Raw genomic sequence first — 11,984 nt, 5'->3', positions numbered from 1 at the left:
ATTAAAGTATAGGGAATAATGGTAATAATAAATTTTCCCAAGACATATATCCAGGGATTTTTTAAATTTAAAAAGGGAAAAAAAAGGGAAACAAGTAAAAGTGCATAGAGAAAATAAATTTGTGTAGGAGAATAAAATTGAATCGTATACGTCATACGAGGTTAGGAATAAATATTGAAGAAGAACGCGAAAAGTCAAAAGCGAACAAGTAAAAGTGCACGTAGGAAATAAATGCGTCGGACAATTAAAATTTAAGCGCATACATCTATACATGAGATGGGAATAAATATTAAGACAATGACATATGTCCAAGTGAGATTAAAAATAGTTGCAGAAAGTGATACAAGTTAGAGATAAAAGCTTCGGTACAAGCATTCATTGCGTGTACAATTTGTAGAGCTTTTGGTACAACTTGGGTAGATATTGTGGTTCGTACTCGCAAGGCACTTATATATATATATATATATATATATATATATATATATATATATATATATATATAAAAGAAAATGAAATGGACTCAAAAGTAAGACTTTCGTCTCAATCCTAGTTGTCTTACTTTTTCTTTTTTTGCATCCAAAAAGAGTGTCACTTTTTATATTTAAGCTACTGACAATTCAAATATCATATCTCATGTTAAAAACACAAAATTTAAATGACCATTTAGTACATGACTACATTATATACATCTTTAATTTAGGATTATAAGATTCAAACATTCCCTTTTATTTTTAAATTTTGTGCCTACTTAAACTAAGATATTTAAATTGGGGACGGAGCAACTATATACGAAGAGGAAAAACGAAGATGATAAATTAAGGAAAAGTCAGAACTTTTAAACAGTGGCAAAAAGCAAGAAAACAAATGATCTATATTCTATAGTGCATTAGTAATATGGACAGTGTCCCATCTCCAAATAGCAAGTGTACTACTAACATGTGTCCCTGTTGGTCCCACCTCTTTGTACAATTTACCTAGCTATTTGTACACTTTGATATTGCAGTGTTCGTCCCTTACGGGGCTTTTATATATATACTAGATTTATTCGAAAGCCGCGCAGAAAGACGGGTTTAACGTGTTATATAAAAGTGGTCCGACTTTTCAAGGTACTTCCTTATTCGTTTTGTAGGAGTTTAACTAAAAAAAAGAACCAGTACCATCAAGTTTAAATATTACTCAAGATAATATGCTTCATATTGTGCGGAACAAAGTTATATTATTACATTGCCAAGCTTGCTAGAAAGAGAAAAGTTGTGAAATTGTTGATGTTCTTGGTGTAAGTGGTATAACTGATTCAACCGCTTGTTGTCGGTTGTGGAAAAGAGGAGAGAAACTTGTACATATCCCGATAAACCTGCAAATTGTATGCAATCTTTAAGGTATACCATCAATGTTTGAGAGAGTTGGAATAAAAGTTCAAAATCATGCAGCAGTATGTGGATTCTATTAACAAACCATAAGAGTGCCCAAATTAAAAAGTTGAAACAAATTAACCGGAATTTAACACATTAAGTTGGAAATGTTTTACATGTGAAAGACCAGAAGAATGAAAAGAGAAATGTAGAGATTAGAGGAAAGTGATGGTAAAACACCAACCCTTGCAAAGCAAAACAGAGGTAAGCACAATATTATCGAACTAAAGGAAGCTCCCAGCAAATTTTCAAGAAACAGAAGCAGCAAAGCAACATACATATTATGTAAAAGAGATTTGATTTCGAGAAGATAATTCCCTATTTGTTTTAATTGTTTAGTAGAGTTAAATAAAATTAATGTAGTATGCCTCATATTATGTACATTCAATAGTGGAACAAAGTTATAGTACTACATTGTAAATGCAACTGGACTGTAGCAGCGATTGTTGGCAGCACGTGATTCATCTAGGTATTACTTGAAAAAGGAGGACCAAGCATGCGAAGTTACAAGTCACAATTAATACATTCATTTTGTGAAGCCAAAAATAAGATTACTCTGAATTTGCTCTAATAAACTTTAAATTTTATTCTTTAAAGTGATTTCTTTAAATGCATGCTAGATATCAAATTTTATATTCCATCCTTACAAACATTGAAGTATACCTTCATGCCAAAATCTATACTGATCGTATATCTAAAATTAGGCAACCAGAAAATCTCAGACTCAACTAAATAGAAAGCATTGCATCTTCAATAGACAAGTAGATGAATGTGTACCTTTACTTAAAGTAACATTATATGCTGACTTGAGCTTTAAAAGGGAAGAGACACTCTTTTGGTCTGACTTTGATCTGCATCAGAGATAAGGATGATGTTGCAGTAGAAAACTTGGTGGCAAACAAAAGAGCTAAGTCCATAATTTTTGTGTGTGTAATATAAGGAAGAAGCAGAAAAGAAACATATCATTACACCAACTGTGCCCGTGATGAGCATCGGGTTTTCCCAACATCGTTGTATATATAAGATCTAATATTGGAATTTCATGGTGTTCTAATTGTGTTGTAACATTATCCAAAGAAAAGGAAATATCATGCTAGAAAGAAAAAAACAGTGAGATTGTCAATGTTCATGTAGGTAGTCCAACTTATGCATGAGTTATGCTACAATTGGGTGAAATCTGACTTTAACAGCTGTTGGCAACACATATCTCAGCTGGGTCTCCACCGAAAAAAGAAAGGCAAGAATTAGAATTGAGAATGTTGAAAGTGCAAACAAATTTGAAGTATCACTTCAGTTAAAGTTTGATGCTAGGAGTCTCTACTGAATTAGAAAAATACCAAAAGTAATGAGAAGCAAAACTTTTTTTCACTTTGCCCACACACTGTAATGCCAGCTAAAATAAACACCAGTTTAATATGACTATCTCTGCTGAAAAAAAATCTCTAGCAAATCATAATACCTATGGCAAAATACCCAACAGCTGAGGAGGCACATAAAAGATTTGAGGAAAAGTAAGTATACCATAAGAAAGTTGAGCCAAGAATTCCTTTTAAAAAAATGCTAAGCAATTGACCAGAACAGGTACCCCGAAAGGATTTGGACACACAGCATACTGATTAAAGCCTTTTGTTAAGAACTTTTGTTAATTTTTATTACATGCTATGCACAAAGTTAAGAGAAAGTGAGAAAGGAGACATAAAGGCAGATAAAGAATGCTCATGTATCAGGAAAATTAGTCAACACAAGGATGATTATAAAAACCCATCACAGGTTCAGAATTGATGCTAAGATAAAGCAGGCATAATGGAGAAATTCACTTACTTTGGAAGAATTCATGCCAGCTGGAAGCATGAGCTTTATTTGCATGCTTAAAAGATAACATCAACGTGATTCTTATATGGGAGCCGAAGAGTTTGAACTCCAAAGTGAAGCTGCTCATTGCAATCACAATTGAAAAAAGAAAAATTCACTCATAAGCTAGTATAGACCAAGAAAGCAACTTATCTCTAAGTTGTCTTTGTTCAATCACTATACGTAAGCAAATTTAGAGAAAAGAGTCCCAAACTCGTCCAACGCATAAATTAATACCCAGAGGAAAAATTAAATTAAAAAAGGATGTACGAAATGAATCACAAGAACAAGTTTAAGCATAGAATGTGCCTTTACTTATTAAAAAATCATAACATTCTCAATTTACTGTTTCTTCATCCCAGGCTCCTCCGAAATAAAAAAATAAAAATAACAGAAGCACCCAGATCATGAAAAAAAAAAAAAAAAGGGTCAACGGGGAAAAGGCTCATCCCAAAAATCAAATAACTTTCTGTACCTTGATCGACAGATTTGGCTAGTGATTGAATAGTGCCCTCTTTATGAAAGACAACAGAGACAAAAGCAGAGGAAGATGTGGCCTCTGAAGTGAAGTCCACAAATATAGATAAAACATGTTCTAGTTAGATGTAATGTGATAAGAAAATTTATAAGATTTCTGAAATACATAGGAAAATATAGTACCTACTACCTAGTAAGTTTCTGGTACTTTAGCATCGATGTGCCAAAGTTTTAGTCTATCCTTGCACCAAATTGCCACTACTGAGTAGTCGGTGTCTTGCCAATTAACAACATATCTAGCCTTTCTTTATCATCTGATCCTCTGCTGCATGTTCATAGTTCCCGTCTACAATCATCAGCAAGTCAAGCCTTCTCTCAATGTGAGAGGCCCCCTGATATACCAAATGTTGTCACATCTCCTGAATTTCTACTACCCCTAAGAACAGTGCGTCAGGGTTGCTTGATCAAGACAACTTTTCCCGGTCAGCAATTGTAACCCCATTTTTCCTCATCATAACTTGCAATATAGCTTTTGCTCCGGTGCTATAGTTCGATACTTCACCATTCACCATATTTCATTTAAGACTGGTGATGGAAGCACTTACTTCAGATGGTAGACCGGCTCTCTCACTTTTAGTTAAACTTAATTAAGGTGCGGCGCATTCCTGTAGTAACGCCAACTGATCTTCTCATTGAAGAGGCAGAGAAACAATCTGGACCAAGAGACTGAAAATGAAACACCCCAAAAAAAGATTAGTCCTTGTAGATACAAATAAAATAGCACCCAAATTGCGAAGAGACTATAGAACACCTTCATGATATAGTCCAAGATTGGTTTGTCAGTAATCTTGTTCCCGTCTTGATTACCGACAGTGTATACTATCAGCAGAGGGCAGTTCATCATTTCATGGCTCAATTTACAACGGAAAGTCACCTTTCCAATTGCTGGAATATAGAAAAACTGTCAAAAGAGAAAAGCTATTAAAAAAGAGTTGATTTAGGCATATTACCGAACACCTTCGATGCATCAGTATGCAAACTGGATATCAGTAGCCATGTGTGTAAAATTAAAATTACAAGAAACTACCGTAAGGTACGGAGAAACTACTTATTACGCACTAAAATCCCGCTAGCTAATTGGGTGCAATGAGAAAATCAAGAACAGAGAAAAACTCACCAGAACTGAATGAAATAATGCACATACCAGAGGCATTTTGGAACTCAAAGATTCTTCATTTATAGAACTCTTTAATAGAAAACTCAATATTAGAAGTATATGTAATACATAATAAATGTAGAAGAAATCATTAGACTGAAAAATGGAAAAGAGGAGTATATTATTACCTAAAAACATCAAAGTTCTTTCGTGTTACGTTGTTGTCTTCTTGCAGCCATGCTCCACAAAAAAGGGACTAACATGACAAAGTACCACTGTCAAAGAGTAATTACCTGTATGAGTTCACATTAGAAACCAAAAGTTCGAAAATACGTTCAGCAAGCTGATTACCATAGTCAATGCGCAATGCTTTCCTCATTTTTTAAGAGAAAAGGACAAGCTAAAATTTCACAACTTCCCAATAGGCAATATGAAAGGATCTTTATTTATCAATAGTTTCCGTTTTAAGAACATTTTCTTTTATAGCCGTAGTGTCCTGGCCAGCTTCGCGCACATCGATTAGTTCCACGGGATACCTGTCACTTTCCACCAGCAGCAGGTGTCCAAGAGAAAGGGACAAGTTAAAATTCAACAACTCTCCATTAGCACAATCTCAAATGATGTTTATTTATCAGTAGTTTCTGTTTTAAAAATTCCAGCAGTTACCTTCAGCAATTTTTTTGCATTATTTCAGAGAACTATTTCCAGACATCTGTCACAAACACCATCCCACATACCCGTAATTGTTGTATTAATCAAAATATTTCCATCTTACTTCGTTCAATTAGCAATATTTTTTTTCTGTAGACCTCCAAAATAAATAGAATCTCCTTATGTTCAGTGGCACAAAAGTATAAAAAGAATTATCATACTTCAAATAACAGTGAAAAAAAAGTAGTACTGGAGAAATAAATGTATGCAAGGGTCTTTCATATCTCAAATTTGGTACTTGTATGCGCGCACCCCTTATCAAATAGGTGTGGAACAGCTTGAATATATCTTGATAAGAGGAGATTTCATCACCGTAAACAATAGCTTTTATTTGGTCTTCCTGTGAATGATTCATAAGGAAATAACGAAACAGATATACATAGGCAATGTAAGCAATTGATTTGAAAATATTATACATACATAGACATAAATAATTGATTTTGCTAGAAAAAGGAAGTACCTGTTCATCTTGAAAGATCATGTTCAAATATTTTATCTTTCGGTGAGAACCTCAGCTATGTGCACGAATAATAAATGTCAACATAGACAGTAAAAAATGCAAATGTTCAATCCATATGAATTTTTGTATAACAGCATAATACACAAAGAAACAGCTCCACACTGGCTCCCAAAATAATGTGAAGGAAAAGATAGTAGACAATAATAAAATTTAATCCAGTAACAATTTACCTGTTAATTGTCAAATTGTAGCAAGCAGTGCTGTAGTTTGACATTATCAACTTTGGACAAATTGATATTGCATTGTCCAAGCATTTTTCAGTCACCTGAGACATGAAATAAAAATCAATAGGTGAGATTGTAAATGCAACTGCACAAAGGATTAGAAAAACATTTTTGGTTGATTAAGTTATAGTGTACAGAAAACTTAAACGTACAAAGTATAGAAATCTAAATAAAGTAACATATGGTATAAACTACACTCTCATCAACGTCAACTCTCATCCGTGTTGGTTCATAATCATCCATTGTAAAAGATGCAGCTCGTATTGAATCTCACAAATATATAAATCATTTAGCAAGGCAAAGTATTGAGCCATGCAAAGACACAACTGTACTAAAATGAACTCTCTAAAGGTTCTAAGGAAGTATATTTTCATAAGCAACAACCAGTATATCCAAAAGACTAAAGTAGTTATGAGTATTGGAAACTGCTAATACCACATGGAATGCGTTGTCGAAACTTAATTACTTAATATTTTCTTGCCCCTTACACCAAATGGAAAAGCAAATATAGAAAACTTGCAACACTGGAAAATTTAGGAAAAGCTTCACTACTCTAGAGAGGAAAGTAAATTTGTGCCTTGCAACAATTAGATTAAGGGAAGTGAAACACAAACTTTAGGGACGCATAAACGAAAGCAGATCGAAAATGTGAAGTTTATGAGTGCCTATAACGACCTCAAATAATACTGTTGTAATAAGAATTGGTTCACAGTCAAATATTTATAAATATTTTATTAATTTCTTAATACAAATACAGAGTATGAATAAAATATATTGGATTCACGTGAACCCATACCTTATAGGGTCCAGCCCTACACATAAAAAGACTGGTCATCACAAGCTTCCAGAAGAGGGTCCCTACACATAAAAAGACTGGTCATCACAAGCTTCCAGAAGAGTTAACGGGCATCATTGTTTCTGATTTGGGGGAATAAAGATAAAACTCTAAGTTATCCCTTCTCTGCTTTACATTTGTTTTCTTTCTTTCCCAAATGAGTACTCAAGTGACCTTCTCGTCCCATGTGAGGTTGTGCATCTTAAAAAAGGGGGTGGATTCATATTTAAATCCAAAGGCAGTGGAAACTTTTTCATTACCTGATGTTTTTATTGCATAGTGAGAGCTATCCCAATAGAATTCATAAGATTGAAGTTTTCACCCTACTCTTTACTCCATCTTATGTTTAACATCATTTCATCCAAAAGTCTAGTCTTGTTTGAGGCAAAAATGAAAAATTGCCAAGGAGCTTTCTGAGTAGATAAAGAGGAGCACATCTCTGTCTTCTTCTTCTTATTTTCCTTACCATTTTCAGCATATACTGGTTTAAAGTTTCACTTTTATGTTTATACACTGCTGAAACGCTTGATGGCGCTTCACAGGAACTATTTTATTTTCCCTAAATGCACCTGTGTGAGCAGGCATGTTATAAGTAAAGCAACTTCCTATGGCTCCTTCAACATGCTAAACAATCTTCTGCTTCAAACTGAACTCACACTCTAATCCTTGTGGTACCTCAATCAGATATCCTCTTTATCTCCATGAACATTTCAAGTTTAGTTGCATCTGCAGGATCTTTAATTTAGGCACTACATAAAACCCAGACGCGCTCAAACTTCCATAAAAGTTTTCATACCTTTTCCTCAACATTCTGAACTCTCTTGGTATCTAGAAACAGAAAATCCAATTCACATTAATGTTTGATATAAATCATGTGGAATATCAAATTATCAAATTTCCAAATCAGAAACGACCTAGCTACAACAACCTCTGTACATTTTTTCAAAGCTTACCAGGAAATGATCTACTTTCAAGTTTGCTCATAATCTCATACCACAAAGCATCAAAGTTGTGTTTAAATGATCTTCTTAATATCTAAAGTCTAATAGAAACTAAATCATATCTAAAAGAGCATACATATATTTTGGAAGAGCTTACCACTCGAAAGATTTTATCTCTATAATGCCATCCATTGCTCTTGACTAACATGGCTGATTTTGATCTCATTTTGTATTCTTCGATTGCATTATTTCCGTCTTTCTAACTTTCAGAAACAGTAATTGCTTGCCAACCTGTTCACATCGGCCAACTAAACAAATTAAACATAGAATTGGATATATAGCAAACTCCATCTTTTTACTACTTCAGATTCTTCCAGACAGATTAAAAGTTAGTAATATCCATTAGGCACTAAACTTAAAAAGACGCACAAGTAGGCAAGCACAAACCTTACTTAACGCCTATCCTTCTTCATTGAAGCTTCCTCTGTGTATAACTGCTCAAAAGAATGGGAAGGGAACTATGCTTGAGAAAAAGCAAATGAAGATTGGTGGTGCAGGAGGGTGTGTGACATGCAATTATACAGGAGATGGAGAAGGGTAGCACTATATAAATAATGAAACAGATAATTGCAGATCAATTGTATTAAGACTATTGACTTTGGTACTAAAAGATGAACAAAGTTATGGATTGTTGTCGAATTTAGAATCTTTACCTGAAAATTGAAATAAGAATGTGGTTGTGGAATCGTTCTAGTAATGTAAGAATATGAATCTTCCTATCTGTATCACAGTAATTCAGTACACTGCCACAGAAGTAACAATTCATCAGTTATAACCTGCATGTTCATCACAGGTTTCAATTTTCTAGTGAAATGATAATACATCATAGGTTTACTTAGTTATTATGTGTGTTTATGGTTCGATGTGGACTTCGATATAAAGCAGACTTACATGCTGCACATCATCCAGCTATAAGCAAGTTGGCTACATGCATGAGTGGCGACTTTCTGAACATCCGGATGGTTATAAGGCAGTTGGCTATATGCATGAGTGGCGGCTTTCTGAACCTTTGGAAGGTTAAAATAAGTGCCTTTCTTAGCTCAAATACACATCAACACCTACATTCATGTTAGTATATTGCTCAGGGGAAAATACCATTTACTTCTAGCAAAAACACAAATTTAAAAAGTTGAGTAAACGGAAAAAATTACCATTTCCCTAAATCGCTATTGTTCCACCATAGATAACACACATCAAAAATCACGTCATAATTATTTAAATATTCACAAACAATGTTATTTGCTTCAGATACGGCATCATTGCATGCGTGTGAAACATTTTGCGGACTACCAAAGACATAATCACCAAAATCACAATCATTCATACCAGAAATCATCCTATTAGAACAAAAGTACTAATAGGTTGCGGGAACACTACTATCAAGTCTCGGAGGTAGATTCTCCGACAAAATAATGAAACAGTTCAGCAAGCTTATACACATACAAATTTCTCAATATCATATAGTATACATCTATTATTATATTAAAGATTTTAATGAGTCTAAATGAGAAATATATTGTCCCTGCATCTGATGCCCATAATTACAGCAATACTCAAAACATACAAATATACAATAAGTTTAAGTTATATATATGTGAAGTGTAAAAACATTTATACCATCAGGTCATCTTTACCTTTACCTGTTATAAAAGTTAACTGTTGCTTTATTTTTAAGGTATTCTTTGGATAACATGATAGTAGGGAAAAAAATCTTTACATTGACTGTGCATAAAACTTAAACAAAATATGCATGAGATTTTCCCCAAACTTACTTACCATATATTTCAAAATCTTGGTGGTTTTATCAGAACCCCATTTACTATTGTTGCTTACCTGGAGGTCTCTAAAATCAACTGCACCAGCAAAAATAAATAGATTCAGTATGCTGACCTTGCAGTTGACAAACTGTTCCATCTAAATTAATGATGATTTATCTCATATAGACTAATAATGTAGTAATAAATTTTTACTCAATGTAATTTTAACGTGTTAATAAAATATCTAATTTACTCTTTTTGGTATCTTTTAGTCACCTGATTCTGTGAAGAAAAATAAATGTACTGTCAGTGTACACAAGGAAGCAAAATAACATAGAACTTATCGCACGTGTAAACCGCATTGCCTTGTAATCGTTGTAATCAATAGGATCCTCAGGCTTTTTCTTTTCTCTAATTGCCATGTGTTCTTTCTGCAGAATTACAAATCAAGGTTATAAATTATGAAGGATTCAAACAGCAATGTAGTTACTTAACCATTTAAGGTCAGGTTGGTGTTACAAATATTCATCGCTTTCCCAAATAGTATTTATAAGTCAGCATATAAGGGGAAATTTTTACCATCAGCAACCTAAGAGACCTAACCCAATCATCACAGACTAATAAAAATGGAAGTATCAAAGAAAAGTAGTAGAAGTAGAAACTCGATGCAAGAACATGCAATTGAAACTGGAGCGAAGAGAAAGAGAATTAAAGCGAAGATTAAAGGGCAAAAGAAAAAAAGAGAAACTGATCAAGCCAAGAAAAAGGAGAAAAATAATGAAAACAGGGAATGAAAGAACATATGGAGAATGTACGGAAACAACCTCAGAGATTGAAAACGAAAATTGAGCAGCAGTGATAGAGAAGAACATAACTCACCAGAACAATCAACAAGATGTTATACAATTACATCCGAACCTAATCTCTGACAGCACCGAAGTATCCAATTCAATCTTCAATCACGTATGAGCTTCAAATCTTTCAATTTTCTAATCACGAGAGTTCTATCCAATTCTTAAAATCCCAATTTCAAAGTGAAGACCTCAAAATCCTTCATAAGACTATAAAATTAAAGTAAATTATCAACATGAATCACTTAATTGATGCAAAAAACTTCAAACAAAGCAAGAACGAATGAGGTAAAAAAAAACATAATCGAGAGCAAGACTGCAACAGAATGCCCTAGAAGGTCCCAAAAACATCGAACAAAGATGAACAAAAGAATGGGACAGGTGTTTCAGTATTAGAAGATGGATGGACCGTGAGTAATTACTATTCTGCCCTTCGTCGTACCAGAAAGCTTCACTTATTAATAGTTTAAATATATTAGAATATACACACACATACATACACGGGTGACTGATTACATCCTTCCGTAAGTAATTAATTGAAAAAACTGTTAATGGTAAGTCAAAAGAATCTTGCATCTCCTTAATAAGGGCAAAGATTGTAGGATACTTGGAGATACAGGTACTTCTCAAGCTCTCAACCATATGGACTATATGCGTAAAATGAACAATTCTCAAATGGCATGTCAAAGATGGCATACTGTTCACAAAGAACGATGAAAAGTCACTATATGCTGGAGGTATAGACTCATATGATACAACACGAAACATGCACTGCTTCTTTACCCTTTTACCTATCGTGTTTTCTTCAAATTTCAAAAATTACAGCTACTCCCTCCATCTCAAAATATTTGTCGCATTTTTTATTTGCACGCCCATTAAGAAAGCATTGATAAAGGTAGCATTTTGAATATTTTACCTGTAAATATTTTAAGTAACTGTTACTCTATATCAATAACATTTTTACTCCATTAACGGATTAAACCTCTTAAATGTTGGTATGTGAACTCACGAATACAGCCCATTGATGTAATTAATACGGGGGTAAAATGGGCGTTACTTACTTTTTATCTTAGGTAAATAAAGCGGTTAAATATTTTCGCACATGCGATATTATTAGTAAGACGATAAATATTTGAGGGTGATATAATGATTACAAAAAAGTTTACCAAGAAGATGTCACTACAGAACA

At 33.7% G+C, this 11,984-nt stretch overlaps 1 protein-coding gene and 1 long non-coding RNA gene across 8 annotated transcripts; both read right to left on the bottom strand.

Moving 5' to 3' along the window:
• Nucleotides 1–3,830: 3,830 nt before the first annotated feature.
• LOC132039555 (uncharacterized) lies at nucleotides 3,831–5,804 on the bottom strand. Of its 7 annotated transcripts, none has more exons than XR_009410393.1 (4): nucleotides 5,085–5,804; nucleotides 4,918–4,986; nucleotides 4,552–4,701; nucleotides 3,831–4,466 (listed from the first exon to the last, which is right to left on the bottom strand). XR_009410393.1 is itself a non-coding variant. In XM_059430034.1 (3 exons), the coding sequence occupies exons 1-3, from the start codon at nucleotides 5,092–5,094 to the stop codon at nucleotides 4,374–4,376; spliced, it is 420 nt and encodes a 139-aa protein (XP_059286017.1). In that variant the 5' UTR covers nucleotides 5,095–5,804; the 3' UTR covers nucleotides 3,831–4,373. The 7 variants fall into 7 exon arrangements, 1 of the variants encoding a protein (XP_059286017.1); XR_009410395.1 differs by lacking the exon at nucleotides 4,918–4,986 and having other exon boundaries at nucleotides 5,085–5,171; nucleotides 5,248–5,804; XR_009410392.1 differs by having other exon boundaries at nucleotides 4,552–4,986.
• Nucleotides 5,805–5,856: 52 nt separating this feature from the next.
• On the bottom strand, nucleotides 5,857–6,120 carry LOC132039556 (uncharacterized). Its single transcript, XR_009410396.1, has 2 exons — nucleotides 6,068–6,120; nucleotides 5,857–5,947 (listed from the first exon to the last, which is right to left on the bottom strand). It is a non-coding gene; the product is annotated as an uncharacterized LOC132039556 (long non-coding RNA).
• Between the last annotated feature and the right edge of the window lie 5,864 nt (nucleotides 6,121–11,984).

This window comes from Lycium ferocissimum, chromosome 12 (genome assembly GCF_029784015.1).
Source record: "Lycium ferocissimum isolate CSIRO_LF1 chromosome 12, AGI_CSIRO_Lferr_CH_V1, whole genome shotgun sequence".
Lineage (NCBI taxonomy): Eukaryota > Viridiplantae > Streptophyta > Magnoliopsida > Solanales > Solanaceae > Lycium > Lycium ferocissimum.
This window is presented reverse-complemented; position numbering and strand designations above follow the sequence as displayed.